General features: G+C 41.1%; 1 protein-coding gene across 18 annotated transcripts; it reads right to left on the bottom strand.

Annotated features, from left to right (window-relative positions):
* Positions 1-387: 387 nt before the first annotated feature.
* LOC111192529 (mucin-2) lies at positions 388-10,902 on the bottom strand. Of its 18 annotated transcripts, none has more exons than XM_049465267.1 (7): positions 10,687-10,902; positions 6,255-6,755; positions 5,055-5,504; positions 3,636-5,009; positions 1,254-2,501; positions 1,081-1,163; positions 388-488 (listed from the first exon to the last, which is right to left on the bottom strand). In XM_049465267.1, the coding sequence occupies exons 1-7, from the start codon at positions 10,763-10,765 to the stop codon at positions 411-413; spliced, it is 3,813 nt and encodes a 1,270-aa protein (XP_049321224.1). In that variant the 5' UTR covers positions 10,766-10,902; the 3' UTR covers positions 388-410. The 18 variants fall into 18 exon arrangements, with proteins under 18 accessions (XP_049321224.1, XP_049321218.1, XP_049321222.1 ...); XM_049465261.1 differs by having other exon boundaries at positions 1,254-3,338; positions 3,996-5,009; positions 10,687-10,901; XM_049465265.1 differs by having other exon boundaries at positions 1,254-3,473; positions 4,353-5,009; positions 10,687-10,901.
* Positions 10,903-16,737: the final 5,835 nt, after the last annotated feature.

The following is a 16,737-nucleotide window of genomic DNA, read 5'->3' as shown; positions in this document are numbered from 1 at the left end:
ATTTTAATATCTCATTTTTTATCTAACCTAAAATTTAGCAGAACCAATTAAACTACCACAATCTATGACTTCCCCTATTACTTGCAATGCTCCTGGCACTAGGAGGTTGAGAACAAACACATGCCTCCTCTAATACATGTAAAGCCAGCTACTGCTGCCAACATGCCCATCACACTGCAGCCAACATGCCCAGAAGAAAGCACCAGATCCCCAGCTCTGATATGCTGGCTTAAAGATGTTGATGGGAGAGATGCACAGCCAATTGTACTTTCTCCGGCTAAGGTTGCTGATGGATTATTTGAACTTGCAATCTTCAGCCTCTAGTGTCATAGCCCCTCAATTAAATAAAATTGTAGACATTTGAATATATTTAAGCTTTTTTTTTTATTCCCTACTAGTTGCCGTGATCCTCAAGGTGTGACTTTTTTGATCTTCTTCACAGTAATCTTAATAGTTCCATTAACTTGAGCCTGTATCTGCTGGGCAAACTGCAAGAAAAAAATTGGGTAAATGTATTAATGAACAGTCTTATCCAGGTCATAAGCAATAATATAACTGTTCATTTAAATATTAGTAAGACAATGTTATATTGCATACAGTGACATAAGAAACGTTTTTACCTATCATCTGAATTCCTAAATTTGTGAACATTTCAGAACATTAAATTTTTTGGTAAATTAAAACATTTATAAGCCATCACACTACCACCACCATGCTTACAGTCACATTTTGGGGAAATAAACTGAAATGTTAAAGTTGTTGTTTGTCACTTTTTTCAGAATTATAGACAAACGCCTTTTTCCTTACTAGACTCCCAGTGTGCTGCCAGGGTAACTCTGACTTAAAGTTACTATTGAACCAGACCCAGGCTGATTGTTAGTAGAAAAACTCAGACTGGTCTTGATAAACTTTTCAGCTTGATTGGATTGACCTTTCCTATAATAATCTAATAGTATGTTTAAAATGTGCCCATATATATAATTTTACACAGTTGACTGTTGTGTATTTATTTCAATATGTTTATACAGTATACATATTTAAGTGTGTTATCTAGAAGGCAGTATACTGAAACGACCTTACCTGGTCTATGAAGGTTATGATTGTCTCATTGCTCAGGTCATTGAAAGATCTCATCTTAATTACTGCTGCAGCAAATGTGAAGTCTGCAGGAACAAAGCACATAAACAATGTTATTAAAAATGTACAAACATTTCTGGATAAATCTAGACACTTGACAAGTTAAAAAATAATACTTGTAGGAGGTGAAGAGGACGTCAGCTGAACTGCATTGGTTTGTGCTTGAACAGTTGCAGATGACTGCAGCTTAGTGGTGGTTGTTGTAAAAGTGGTTGTGATGGCTGTTGTTGAAGTGGTGGTGGTTGTTGGAGATGTAGTGGTGGTGGTTGTTGGAGATGTAGTGGTGGTGGTTGTTGGAGTTGTAGTGGTGGTGGTTGTTGGAGATGTAGTGGTGGTGGTTGTTGGAGATGTGGTGGTGGTGGTTGTTGGAGATGTGGTGGTGGTGGTTGTTGGAGATGTAGTGGTGGTGGTTGTTGGGGATGTAGTGGTGGTGGTTGTTGGGGAAGTGGTGGTGGTGGTGGTGGTTGTTGGAGATGTAGTTGTGGTGGTTGTTGGGGAAGTAGTTGTGGTGGCTGTTGTTGAAGTGGTGGTGGTTGTTGGAGATGTAGTGGTGGTGGTTGTTGGAGATGTAGTGGTGGTGGTTGTTGGAGATGTAGTGGTGGTGGTTGTTGGGGAAGTGGTGGTGGTGGTGGTTGTTGGAGATGTAGTTGTGGTGGTTGTTGGGGAAGTAGTTGTGGTGGCTGTTGTTGAAGTTGTGGTGGTTGTTGGAGATGTAGTGGTGGTTGTTGGAGATGTAGTTGTGGTGGCTGTTGTTGAAGTGGTGGTGGTTGTTGGAGATGTAGTGGTGGTGGTTGTTGGGGAAGTAGTTGTGGTGGCTGTTGTTGAAGTTGTGGTGGTTGTTGGAGATGTAGTGGTGGTGGTTGTTGGAGATGTGGTGGTTGTTGGAGATGTAGTGGTGGTGGTTGTTGAAGTGGTGGTGGTTGTTGGAGATGTAGTGGTGGTGGTTGTTGGAGATGTAGTGGTGGTGGTTGTTGAAGGTGTAGTGGTGGTGGTTGTTGGAGATGCAGTGGTGGTGGTTGTTGGAGATGTAGATGTGGTGGTTGTTGGGGAAGTGGTGGAGGTTGTTGGGGAAGTGGTGGTGGTTGTTGGGGAAGTGGTGGTGGTTAAGGTTGTCTCTTCAGCTGTTGTTGTTGGAGATGTGGTTGTTGTCTCAGTTGTTGTCTCTTCAGCTGTTGTTGTTGGAGATGTGGTTGTTGTCTCAGTTGTTGTCTCTTCAGTGGTTGTTGGAGAAGTGGTTGTTGTCTCAGTTTTTGTTTCTTGAGCTGTTGTTGGAGATGTGGTTGTTGTCTCAGTTGTTGTCTCTTCAGTGGTTGTTGGAGATGTGGTTGTTGTCTCAGTTGTTGTCTCTTCAGTGGGTGTTGTAGGTGTGGTTGTTGTCTCAGTTGTTGTCTCTTCAGTGGTTGTTGGAGATGTGGTTGTTGTCTCAGTTGTCTCTTCAGTGGGTGTTGTAGATGTGGTTGTTGTAGATGTGGTTGTTGGAGATGTGGTTGTTGTCTCAGTTGTTGTCTCTTCAGTGGTTGTTGGAGATGTGGTTGTTGGAGATGTGGTTGTTGTCTCAGTTGTTGTCTCTTCAGTGGTTGTTGGAGATGTGGTTGTTGTCTCTTCAATGGTTTCTGGAGACGTGGTTGTTGTCTCAGTTGTTGTCTCAGTTGTTGTCTCATCAGCTGTTGTTGGAGATGTGGTTGTTGTCTCAGTTGTTGCCTCTTTATTGGGTGTTGTAGATGTGGTTGTTATCTCAGTTGTTGTCTCTTCAGTGGGTGTTGGAGATGTGGTTGTTATCTCAGTTGTTGTCTCTTCATTGGGTGATGTAGATGTGGTTGTTGTCTCAGTTGTTGTCTCTTCAGTGGATGTTGTAGATGTGGTTGTTGTCTCAGTTGTTGTCTCTTCAGTGGATGTTGTAGATGTGGTTGTTGTCTCAGTTGTTGTCTCTTCAGTGGGTGTTGTAGATGTGGTTGTTATCTCAGTTGTTGTCTCTTCGGTGGGTGTTGAAGATGTGGTTGTTGTCTCAGTTGTTGTCTCTTCAGTGGGTGTTGTAGGTGTGGATGTTATCTCAGTTGTTGTCTCTTCAGTGGGTGTTGTCTCAGGTGTTGTCTCTTCAGTGGGTGTTGTAGATGTGGTTGTTATCTCAGTGGTTGTCTCTTCAGTGGGTGTTGTAGATGTGGTTGTTATCTCAGTTGTTGTCTCTTCAGTGGGTGTTGTAGGTGTGGTTGTTATCTCAGTGGTTGTCTCTTCAGTGGGTGTTGTAGATGTGGTTGTTGTCTCAGTTGTTGTCACTTCAGTGGGTGTTGTAGGTGTGGTTGTTATCTCAGTTGTTGTCTCTTCAGTGGGTGTTGTAGGTGTGGTTGTTATCTCAGTTGTTGTCTCTTCAGTGGGTGTTGTAGATGTGGTTGTTGTCTCAGTTGTTGTCTCTTCTGTGGGTGTTGGAGATGTGGTTGTTGTCTCAGTTGTCTCTTCAGTGGGTGTTGTAGATGTGGTTGTTGTAGATGTGGTTGTTGGAGATGTGGTTGTTGTCTCAGTTGTTGTCTCTTCAGTGGTTGTTGGAGATGTGGTTGTTGTCTCAGTTGTTGTCTCTTCAGTGGTTGTTGGAGATGTGGTTGTTGTCTCTTCAATGGTTTCTGGAGATGTGGTTGTTGTCTCAGTTGTTGTCTCAGTTGTTGTCTCATCAGCTGTTGTTGGAGATGTGGTTGTTGTCTCAGTTGTTGCCTCTTTATTGGGTGTTGTAGATGTGGTTGTTATCTCAGTTGTTGTCTCTTCAGTGGTTGTTGTAGATGTGGTTGTTATCTCAGCTGTTGTCTCTTCAGTGGGTGTTGTAGATGTGGTTGTTATATCAGTTGTTGTCTCTTCAGTGGGTGTTGTAGGTGTGGTTGTTGTCTCAGTTGTTGTCTCTTCAGTGGTTGTTGGAGATGTGGTTGTTATCTCAGTTGTTGTCTCTTCAGTGGGTGTTGTAGATGTGGTTGTTGTCTCAGTTGTTGTCTCTTCAGTGGGTGTTGTAGATGTGGTTGTTGTCTCAGTTGTTGTCACTTCAGTGGGTGTTGTAGGTGTGGTTGTTATCTCAGTTGTTGTCTCTTCAGTGGGTGTTGTAGGTGTGGTTGTTATCTCAGTTGTTGTCTCTTCAGTGGGTGTTGTAGATGTGGTTGTTGTCTCAGTTGTTGTCTCTTCAGTGGGTGTTGGAGATGTGGTTGTTGTCTCAGTTGTCTCTTCAGTGGGTGTTGTAGATGTGGTTGTTGTCTCAGTTGTTGTCTCTTCAGTGGGTGTTGTAGGTGTGGATGTTATCTCAGTTGTTGTCTCTTCAGTGGGTGTTGTCTCAGGTGTTGTCACTTCAGTGGGTGTTGTAGGTGTGGTTGTTATCTCAGTTGTTGTCTCTTCAGTGGGTGTTGTAGGTGTGGTTGTTATCTCAGTTGTTGTCTCTTCAGTGGGTGTTGTAGATGTGGTTGTTGTCTCAGTTGTTGTCTCTTCTGTGGGTGTTGGAGATATGGTTGTTGTCTCAGTTGTCTCTTCAGTGGGTGTTGTAGATGTGGTTGTTGTAGATGTGGTTGTTGGAGATGTGGTTGTTGTCTCAGTTGTTGTCTCTTCAGTGGTTGTTGGAGATGTGGTTGTTGGAGATGTGGTTGTTGTCTCAGTTGTTGTCTCTTCAGTGGTTGTTGGAGATGTGGTTGTTGTCTCTTCAATGGTTTCTGGAGATGTGGTTGTTGTCTCAGTTGTTGTCTCAGTTGTTGTCTCATCAGCTGTTGTTGGAGATGTGGTTGTTGTCTCAGTTGTTGCCTCTTTATTGGGTGTTGTAGATGTGGTTGTTATCTCAGTTGTTGTCTCTTCAGTGGTTGTTGTAGATGTGGTTGTTATCTCAGCTGTTGTCTCTTCAGTGGGTGTTGTAGGTGTGGTTGTTATATCAGTTGTTGTCTCTTCAGTGGGTGTTGTAGGTGTGGTTGTTGTCTCAGTTGTTGTCTCTTCAGTGGTTGTTGGAGATGTGGTTGTTATCTCAGTTGTTGTCTCTTCAGTGGGTGTTGTAGATGTGGTTGTTGTCTCAGTTGTTGTCTCTTCAGTGGGTGTTGTAGATGTGGTTGTTGTCTCAGTTGTTGTCACTTCAGTGGGTGTTGTAGGTGTGGTTGTTATCTCAGTTGTTGTCTCTTCAGTGGGTGTTGTAGGTGTGGTTGTTATCTCAGTTGTTGTCTCTTCAGTGGGTGTTGTAGATGTGGTTGTTGTCTCAGTTGTTGTCTCTTCAGTGGGTGTTGGAGATGTGGTTGTTGTCTCAGTTGTCTCTTCAGTGGGTGTTGTAGATGTGGTTGTTGTCTCAGTTGTTGTCTCTTCAGTGGGTGTTGTAGGTGTGGATGTTATCTCAGTTGTTGTCTCTTCAGTGGGTGTTGTCTCAGGTGTTGTCTCTTCAGTGGGTGTTGTAGATGTGGTTGTTGTCTCAGTGGTTGTCTCTTCAGTGGGTGTTGTAGATGTGGTTGTTATCTCAGTTGTTGTCTCTTCAGTGGGTGTTGTAGGTGTGGTTGTTATCTCAGTGGTTGTCTCTTCAGTGGGTGTTGTAGATGTGGTTGTTATCTCAGTGGTTGTCTCTTCAGTGGGTGTTGGAGATGTGGTTGTTATCTCAGTTGTTGTCACTTCAGTGGGTGTTGTAGATGTGGTTGTTATCTCAGTTGTTGTCTCTTCAGTGGGTGTTGTAGATGTGGTTGTTATCTCAGTTGTTGTCTCTTCAGTGGGTGTTGGAGATGTGGTTGTTATCTCAGTTGTTGTCTCTTCATTGGGTGATGTAGATGTGGTTGTTGTCTCAGTTGTTGTCTCTTCAGTGGATGTTGTAGATGTGGTTGTTGTCTCAGTTGTTGTCTCTTCAGTGGGTGTTGTAGATGTGGTTGTTATCTCAGGTGTTGTCACTTCAGTGGGTGTTGTAGATGTGGTTGTTGTCTCAGTTGTTGTCACTTCAGTGGGTGTTGTAGGTGTGGTTGTTATCTCAGTTGTTGTCTCTTCAGTGGGTGTTGTAGGTGTGGTTGTTATCTCAGTTGTTGTCTCTTCAGTGGGTGTTGTAGATGTGGTTGTTGTCTCAGTTGTTGTCTCTTCAGTGGGTGTTGTAGGTGTGGATGTTATCTCAGTTGTTGTCTCTTCAGTGGGTGTTGTGTCAGGTGTTGTCTCTTCAGTGGGTGTTGTAGATGTGGTTGTTATCTCAGTGGTTGTCTCTTCAGTGGGTGTTGTAGATGTGGTTGTTATCTCAGTTGTTGTCTCTTCAGTGGGTGTTGTAGGTGTGGTTGTTATCTCAGTGGTTGTCTCTTCAGTGGGTGTTGTAGATGTGGTTGTTATCTCAGTGGTTGTCTCTTCAGTGGGTGTTGTAGGTGTGGTTGTTATCTCAGTTGTTGTCACTTCAGTGGGTGTTGTAGATGTGGTTGTTATCTCAGTTGTTGTCTCTTCAGTGGGTGTTGTAGATGTGGTTGTTATCTCAGTTGTTGTCTCTTCAGTGGGTGTTGTAGATGTGGTTGTTATCTCAGTTGTTGTCTCTGCTGTGAGTTCTGGAGATGTGATTGTTGTATCAGATGTTGTCTCTGCAGTGAGTTCTGGAGATGTGATTGTTGTATCAGATGTTGTCTCTGTAGTAGTTATATTTCCAGATGGTGCTTCTGTCGTTGTCTCTAATCGAACAAGCAACAAAGAGTAATTAGTTGTTCACAGCCTCAAGCTTTTTATTATTGACTCTATTGATTTCTATTATTGACAGTAAAATTAAAACACATTTATGTTATCTAGCATATTCTTATTTTTTTTTTATCTTGTTATCTAACTCTAAGGTTATGTTTTTATAAATGAACAACTATACAATTGTTTTATTCAGTATTGTGCAGTATTATGCTGTGAATTAGTTATTATTGTACTATTAATGTGTATTATAACATGTAAAAATATAATTCACATTTATTAAGTAACATATCAAAAAATCATGGCAATTGTCAATGGAGGTCAGTGCAAAATGTTTTGATTCTAATTAACATTCTATTGAAACAATACTATTTGTTTATTCATTAGATATATTGAAGAAGAAAAAATGTAAAGAAGAGATTGTAGTGTGTCAGCAAAGATATGTAGTATTTTTTAGCATGCTATTGTTGCAAACAGTAAGTTACATTCTCAATCACTGTACATTATGCATAGCTTATTTTTAAATAAATACTTTAATAAAAGTGTATTTGACTGTGTATTGACTGTGACCTAATGTATGAGTGCCCTAACTGGTTTTGCAAAGCTGTGTTGGCAACAGTTTATAAGAGGTAGAGTCTAACCAGATTATACACTGATTTTCCTTCTGAGATGTGTTTAGATCCAGTTTGGTGTCCAACTGAGATACGTGTTTACATGCCCAATAATTTTTCTACTTTCTTATGTGCTGTAAAGATCATTAAAGCAAAGTTGTGGGTCTCAATCATATCCTTAGAATTTGTAAATGGTCTTTATAGTATCATATTTTGCACTTAAAATCCTTTCATTTTCTCAGAAATCATCAATGTGCCGTTTAATCGCCTGCGCCTTATGAATAAAAATTCTACCAGTCAGATTGTAAGGAACAGTACAGGCACTCTGCTGAAGTCCAGCGTTATAAAGGAGTTTCAGTAAAGTTTCTCCAGCACCGAGGCTGGAGCAGTATTAGCATTTGCTAATACTGTGAGAATATCGGACTGTAGTCTGCGTTTACCATATTAAATAAAGCTATGTGAGACGAACCCTAAGTTAGTGCTTTACTCACCCAAAAATCATTGCGAGTGCGCCTTGTGCAGGACGTACAATAGGGCCCTTAATCCCTGATCCTAGAAACCTACCTGTTAATGGCCTTATTACTCATTTTCTGCTCTATGAAGTGCTGAGTGTATGCCTGAAGGAGGCAATAGTCTGATATATCTTTCAACTCACTTCTTGTGACCACAACAGTGAGTCAGTTGGTCAGTTCTCGGAACAGAACCACCCTATCACCCTGAACCGCCCTGTCACAAGAGTTCCATTAATGTTGCTTTCATAGCTTTAAGGAAATGGATCAACAAATATGTAATTAGACAGGTGCTTAAATTTACTGACAAAACCTGCTCTGTGAGATAACATCTGCTCCGTCTGAATTCACTGTATAAAATAACTGTCTTTCAGCTATTCCTAGTATGAATCACACAAAAAGCTATTTGTTTATTGTACACAGAAGGACTAGTTTTCTTTTCAGCTGGCAACATCACGTAATACAGTCAGTCTTATCTTGGATTAAAACACACAATTGTAAACATATGTATAATGCTATTTTTGTATACAGTATACAGCACAGGTTTCCTCCTGGATCATCTCCTGTGAAAATCAGTATTTTGTACTTTGTGTGTATCTCTTTGTGGTGGTAAATACTGCACTTTGCCATCAACAGTAGCAAGAGCTGTCTGTTGATCCTGCGATGATATTTTAGAACTGTTGGAGTTTTCTTGTCTTCTGTATTTTGTGGTCTGCTCTTGTCAAAACCTGCTTGGATAACGTAACCTGGCCATGTTGACAGTTGTTTAATTTGCTTCATTATTTTGCAGATGGTGGAACGGCCAATTTCTAATGGATCTGAGACCTGAGAACCATCCGGGTTCATATCCATATGTATCTCTCTTTCTAAAGACCTCAGAGAGCTCTGCAGATCTGGCAATGGTAATCCCACTCAACGATTCAGAGCAAATCACTAAATCAGCTACAGTTAGTGGCTATGGTTTAAAGAAGACAGACTCCTCCAAAATCTTCTCTAACCATGTTTTAATCATCTGGAGCTGATGTGCTGCACCTGATTTATGCACCTGGTTATGTTCAGACTGCAGGAAAATCGAATATGTTTCTCAAATCAGATCTGTTGAGACTGTCCAGATTAGTTTTTTACTGAAAAAGATCAGGTAAATTTGCATTTCCAAAATGTATCAGCATGGGTTGCTGTTATAATGAGGTCAGTGTCAGTAAATAACGCTTGCCACTCTTTTTGTATCCCTGTATATCCATTGATCAATTGATATTTGTTGTGTTGTGATTAATGCAAATGGCTCCTTGAAATCTTTGAATGTCCAGAGCATCCAGACTGAGATGCATCTGTATAAATCTGAGTGTAATCACATTTCAAACTATTATATGGTTTGGATCTGATTTCCATATTCATTCATCAGATTGCCAGATGGATAAGTGTTATACTGTACATCTCTCCACAAAACATGTATGGCTGCTCGACTTTGAAAACCCTCTCAGTGAGCTATGCTCTACTGTTCTTGAGATAATCTAAAGGCCACATAAAGTATGGAGGTCTGTAGTGATTGGCTCTGCAGAAAGTTGGCGACCTCTGCACACTATGTTCCTCAGCATCCACTGACCCTGCTCTGTGATGTTACAGGGCCTACCATTTTGTGACTGAGTTGCTGTTTTCCCCAGTTGCTTTCAGTTTGCACAGAGTAATATTAACTATAATAATGACGTTTACCATGTTTACCAGTTTACCAGTATTATTTATGTTAGAAAGAAAAAAGGAAAGGCAGATATGTTTAAAATATTTATAATGGTCTGCTCTCATGAATGAAACAATAACATCTTTTATTATACAGTTAATTCACTCTTAATTGATCTACTCTGTCTGGATTTGTTGATCCCTATACATAAGAACATGACTGGAAGCCAGTGTTTGCACAATCAACACTACCAGCATAAAATTGTCTCTTTATAAAGGGCACATTTAACCAACTTCAAGGACTGTCAGAATTTCCACAACAGATGTTTACGGAAAAATACAGGCTATTTCGTTTTACTGGAGCTTAGAGGGGGATTCCAATAATGTCTAGATTTCCTGCATTACTAGTTTCTGAAGTGAAAGTCATTTGAAATAGTTTGGTTAAAACACCTTTTATACATTTTTGTCAGTGTGATACATGCAGGCCAAAATAGTTTATCAGGAATATCAACAGCTTTTAGCTTTGACACTTTTACCATAATCAAACTTACATATAAACCAAGTTAATAAAATGGTGATATTTGTGTTGTTTTCACAAAGACCACCAATTCCATTCAGGGCCAGTTATTAAAAGCTATTGACTATTAACATCTCTACCACTAAAATGTTATAATAATAAACAATATTACTGTCAATTTAGGACCAATTTATGCCACTGTAAACACTGAACACTTTCTAAACTTCTAATTATTAAAAAAAATTGGGGATTAAAATTAGACTATAAACTAATTTATGTATATATAAAGTAAATATAAATAAAATGAAAATACTGTTTTTAAACAAAGTCGACATACCAGCTCATTCACCCCCCTACAAACTAAAAACATAATAGGGAATGACAAGGTCAGTTATTATAAAAACTGTGGCAGGCCTAGTGCCTAGTTTCAACAAAAGATAATTACTGCAATTGTTAATACTGTGACTGCTGTTTTGAAAAGTTGATGATAAAGAAAAGAAAATTAATCAACTAATTGCTGGATAAAACAAAAACAGGCATTGATTATATCTGCATCAGTGCTCTAAATAAAAAATAATAAAATATAATAATAATAATAATAATAAAGACATCTTACCTCCTATAGTTGAGGATTCTGTAATTGTAGGCCCTAAAATTATTGTGAAGCATCCCAGAAGTACAAGAAAGTGAAACATCTTGTTTCAGGTTGAGAGAAGCTTCAGGCACAGCAGATCTTATTCCATTAAGCAGCATAAATCTGGAGTTAAAGTTATATCAGCGAGTGCTGCATGCTGATATGGAATTGAGCTCATGCTAAAATAATAAGAGCAGATTGACAGCCTCGCAGTAAAACTCCTCCAGGCTCCACCTTCACCTACACTCATCAGTGGAAGAACTGGTTCTTTTGCTATTAGCCTACTTAGGCTTTAACTTAAATATGTGAAATATGAGATTCCAGGAAGTTTTGGATGATTGACAGATGTTTTTTTGTAATTTATTTGAATGTCATAGCACATTTAAACTAAATGCAACACAAAGGTCACCTGAGAGAATTATATGTAAAACTTAGTTTGGCTCATGTACTGTATCATCATGACAAACATTTTGAAGCAAAAACACTTAGTGAACATTTACAGACAGTAAAAGTTTACAATACCAGACAAAAGTCTGGTCACATTATTGTTCACTGTTTTTCTGTATTTCTTATTTATTTGTTTATTTTCTAAAAACAAAAAAAGTGCAGTGATTTCAGGAGATTTGGGATGAGCTGAGGCTTCACAGCGTGAAGGAAAAGCAGCAGCTATTGTTCAGCGCCTCCAGGAACTCCTTCAAGATGCTGAGAAAACTATTTCAGGTGATTTTACCTCGTGAAGACACTAAGATTATAATACCAAGAGTGTGCAGATCTACCCTCAAAGCTAAATGTGGCTACTTAAAAGAATCTAATGTATAAAACATATTCTGATATGTTTAACACTTTATTTTAATAGTGGACCTGTCCCCCATCACTAACTCACCATCAGTGTGCACTCTTGCCCACCAGAACTACCTTCACTTGGGTATTCATTATATTTCATGTAATGATTGACTGCCTGGCCATAGTGTTGTAAGGCCAGGAATCAATAGTTATATTAACTTTGGTAAAATAAGTTGCAACACGCTATTTAAAGTCAGTACAAATCAACCAAACTGGATAGATAAAACAGCATTAAGTACACATAAACAAAACTTGAATATAACATTAAAATTGACTAGACAATTGTTTAAAAATATCGAATAAGTAAAATCTAATCATCCAATTGTATAGTGTATCAAGTAAAGTTTCCAAAAAGCAAAAGTTAATATAAGTTTTCTGTACAGGATGTTTTATCACTTATTTTCACCAAACAAGAAAACATGTCATTGGCCTGGAGGTGTCCAAACTATTGCATAAGGCTGTATATAAGTCACAATAGCATCAGCACACAACTGGAATTCTGATTTAGTATATTGTTTATGTATAAACCAAATAATAGGTCCTAAAGCAGAGCCTTAAATTATACCAGTATCATAGACTAAGCTGAGGGATCTTTATTACTCACTTTATTACTCACTATACACCATTTCTAAAAGGTAAAAACATCATGATAAAACATATCAAATGTTTTCCTGATGTCAAACCCATTAATACCCAATTATTACATTCTACTAAATCATATTGATTATACTGAATCATACTAATATAATGAACTGAGCCTTTCTATTTTATTTTTGCTCATGTAAGTAATATAATACAGGAAATTGACAAATCCTGCACCTAACAGCTGGGGTTATGCATAGGGCTCAGCCAGGATCTACTACTCACTCAACTAACAACAATAGCAAAACCACCACAATCTGATACTGGCTCGACAAGAATCCAGAAGCACAGCCTAACACTATGTTCATGGTCCATTGCCTCAACTGCCAAGTAACAGACCTACCAAAAAATAACCTATGAACAAACAGAATACCTCCTTAATCTAAGCTCACTTCCTTTAACTATGGCAACAACACACTTACCTAAGCACAATCACACACAATAAATCACATTATAAGTTGCTTGAGCAGAACACAGCAACCACTACCATCTGATACTGGCTCGACAAGAATCCAGAGGCATAGCGAACTATGTTCATGGTCCGTGCCTCAACTGCCAAGTACTCAGACGTCTACAAAAACTCATGAGACAAATTATTACAAGAGCAGGACCACACCAATCCCCTTCATCCAAACTCTAACACAAACTTCAGTGCAAGCTCTTCTCAGGGGTCATCAGGCAGGCACCTTCCTTCGTCAGTGTTTCGCTGAATTAGGCCCACGACACCTCCAGAAGGCTCAACAGTGAAGTCTGGCGTCCCAGACCCACCCCCCTCCAAGCCTGCTGTAGAAGCACAAACTCATTCCCTTCCCCACGTAGCCTCAGCCCTTCTGAACCACAACCACTGACTAGATCTTTCAGCTACATCTAACAACTCCAACACAAACTTCAGTGCAAGCTCTTCTCAGGGGTCATCAGGTAGGCACCTTCCTTCGTCAGTGTTTCGCTGAATTAGGCCCACGACACCTCCAGAAGGCTCAACAGTGAAGTCTGGCGTCCCAGACCCACCCCCCTCCAAGCTTGCTGTAGAAGCACAAACTCACTCCCTTCCCCACACAGCCTCAGCCCTTCTGAACCACAACCACTGACTAGATCTTTCAGCTACATCTGACAACTCCTTCACTACAGTCCTTAGCACACGACCTCTAATTCCGAATTCAGACTGCAGTCTTGTGGCAGACTTCGCAACAAAGCCTCTAGTACCTACCTCTACCGGTCTAATATACGCTTGCCACCCACGCTCTCTCACCTCAGCCACCAAGTCTGTATACTTCAGCCTTTTCCTTTCATAAGCTCCATCTACCTCGTCTTCAAACGGAACAGTCAGCTCTATAAAATACACTATCCGCTTACTTTCAGAGTACAACACTACATCCGGCCTCAAGGTTGTAACCAGTATGCACTCTGGGATCTGCAGTTTACTACCTACATCCACTAATAACTTCCAATCTCGTGCATTGGCCCACTTACCAGCAGTTTTCAAGCACTGTGCTGTTTCTCCACTATGCTGCCCCTCACGCACAAACGTGATTACCCTACTGCAACCTACCACGGGCATGTTATTAACTTCTAACCGTTTCTTATCAAGTGCACCTGCAAGAAATCTAAGTACCTGATTATGCCTCCATGTGTAGCGCCCCTGGGATAGACTCACCTTACATGCCGACAAAATGTGCTTCAGCGTGCCACTTCCTGCACATAGCTTACAACTTGGATCCTCACCCACCCACTGAGCAAGGTTTTGTGGCGTTGGCAGAACATCATATGTAGCTCCCAAAAGAAACTTTATACGGCCTGTATCCAATCCCCATAACTCTCGCCAGGTGATTCTCCGCTTCTCTACACTTTCCCATCTCATCCACTGCCCCTGTTTACTCTGCCCTGCTGCTTTTGCCCTCCTTGCTTCCTCCTCCTGCTCACGAATAAACCCTGTAACCATACGCCTTTTCTCAGGTGATGTGGCCTTGCCGAATGCTTTCCAAGAATCACCTAAACCTAATCCTGCCCTCCCATTTTGCACCTGCCCCACAACATCCCTGTGCTCCAGTGCCCTCCTTGCGGCTTGAGTAGCTTCTCGAGCATTCCACTTCCTCCCAGACCTAGTCACTGGTGCTGTTGCTTTAACCAGCCCGTCTTTTGACCCTAACAACTGCATTTCACGTCCTACCTTAGCACATTTGAACTCCTCAACCAAGCTCGTCAATGGCAGTTCCAGCATCCCTCTCCCACACCACGCCACACTACTAAGGCAACGCGGCACCCCCAACCATGTCCTTATAGCCTTGCTCATAACCCTTTCTAACCTCTCAACCTCAGAAATCGGAATATCATAAACTGTAAGTGGCCACCTTAGACGAGGCAACAAACCAAACTGCAGACACCACAATTTTAATTTACCTGGCAGAAAAGACTTATCAATTCTATTAATGGCCTCCACCATTTCTGTCCTCAACCCTTCCACCTGCTCTTTATCATTCAGTGCTGCAGTATACCACCTACCTAAACTCTTAACTGGCTTTTCCAATATAGATGGTATGACTTCTCCCTCCATCATAAACCTTTCTTGTATCAATTTCCCTTTAACAATTGATACACTCCTAGACTTGCTCGGTTTAACTTTCATCCTAGCCAGCCTAAGATTATCATTTAACTTCCCTAGCAGTCGCCGGGTACATGGCACCGTGGTCGTTAATGTTGTCATATCGTCCATAAACGCCCTAACTGGTGGGAGCCGGGTGCCATCATGCAGCCTCTCCCCGCCTACGACCCACTTAGAAGCCCTAATAATCACCTCCATTGCCATCGTAAACGCTAGCGGTGAAATTGTACAACCTGCCATTATACCTATTTCCAGTCGTTGCCAAGATGTGACACACTCCCCTACACTAAAGCAAAACTGTATGTCTTCAAAATAGGCTTTAACTAACCTTGAAATCTCTTCTGGAACCCTAAAAAAATTGAATGCCTTCCACAACAATGCATGCGGTACCGAACCAAAAGCATTAGCCAGATCTAAAAACACCACATGTAGATCCTTTTTCTCGGCTCTTGCTGTTTGAATCTGATGCCAAATCATACTATTATGCTCTATGCAACCAGAAAAACCTGCAATTCCTGCCTTTTGTACAGACGTATCAATTAAATTATTTCTTTTCAGGTACGTTGCTAGTCTACGTGCAACCACACTAAAGAAGATCTTACCCTCCACATTCAACAAGCTTATGGGACGGAACTGATCAATAGCCACAGAATCCTTTTCTTTTGGGATAAGAACACCACCTGCTCTGCGCCACTCCTTTGGAATAATCCCCTTCTTCCACACTATAGCCATTAGTTTCCATAGAAACTTCAAAACATCTGGTGCACTTTTATATAATCTATATGGAACCCCGTTTGGCCCTGGGGCAGAACCTGCCTTTGCAGCCTTCACCACCTCCTGAACCTCACTCCACCTAGGGGGGTTAACATCCATTTTCCACTCTATATCACCTAACGGCGGCATGTCTGCTGGTAGGTCCAGGTCGCTAGACCTTTCCTTCTCTGTGTAAACACTCTTAAAGTGCTCCTCCAACTCCCTCTTTCCGACCTTTAGATTTCCTGATTTCTCCTTACTAAACAGACTCTTAACAAACCTAAATGGATCTCTAAAGAACTCTATCCTAGCACGCTCCTTCTTCTTCCTCCTTTTCCTCATAGCCTCTGCTCTCCGCAATTTTACCAACTTACTTCTCAACTCCTCCTGCAATAACTCAATGCCCTCTCTTTCTGCCTCATTCCCCTTCTTCCACTTCTTTCTGAGTAACCTTGATTCCTTAACCAGTTTTTCTATTTCTACCTGCCGCCTTGATTTAACTACATCTTGACACTTTACGTTCCTCTGCACAACACCAAATCTTGCCATTCCATAATCATAAATGACTTTACCTAGCCTGTTCAATTTACTCTCTGCTGTTCCCTTCAAACCCTCAAGCATACCTTTCAAATCATCATTAATACTCCTCCATGCCATCTTGTCTCCTGTGCCTGGCCATTTAACTTTGGATCTTTGACCGATTCCTTTCTCCCTACCCATCTGCTTTCCCTTAGCCTTTGACCTATCAACACCTCCTTCATCCTCCACTCCTTCTGTGCTTAAGTTAGCCTCCCTAGTATCAAAGGTATTGATATCCTGCGGACTGTGGCATGTAACCTGCCGCTGGACTTCAGCCGACTGACTCAAACAATTCTGTTCAAAGTATTGTTCAATGCGGGGCCCCTGCACTCCTTCACTCAAGCACCTCATCTTTCCTTGGTGTATCCTCAGCCCTCTCACTGATGTGACCTTGCTCCACCCACACACACAGGTCAGCAACTCCTTTCCACTTACCATCCCACCTGCCTCTATGCTTAACCCACTTCTCATAGTCATGTCCGTTCCAGAGTCCGTAACCATGTTATCCGCCTGTGAGTCATCTTCCACCCCTGCTCTCGCTGACTCCTGGGGTATTGCTTTTTTCTTTTTCAATGTAGCTTGCTTGGTTGCACACACATGGTTAACCATGGTGGCTG

The sequence above is a fragment of the Astyanax mexicanus genome, chromosome 16 (assembly GCF_023375975.1).
Source record: "Astyanax mexicanus isolate ESR-SI-001 chromosome 16, AstMex3_surface, whole genome shotgun sequence".
NCBI lineage: Eukaryota > Metazoa > Chordata > Actinopteri > Characiformes > Acestrorhamphidae > Astyanax > Astyanax mexicanus.
This window is presented reverse-complemented; position numbering and strand designations above follow the sequence as displayed.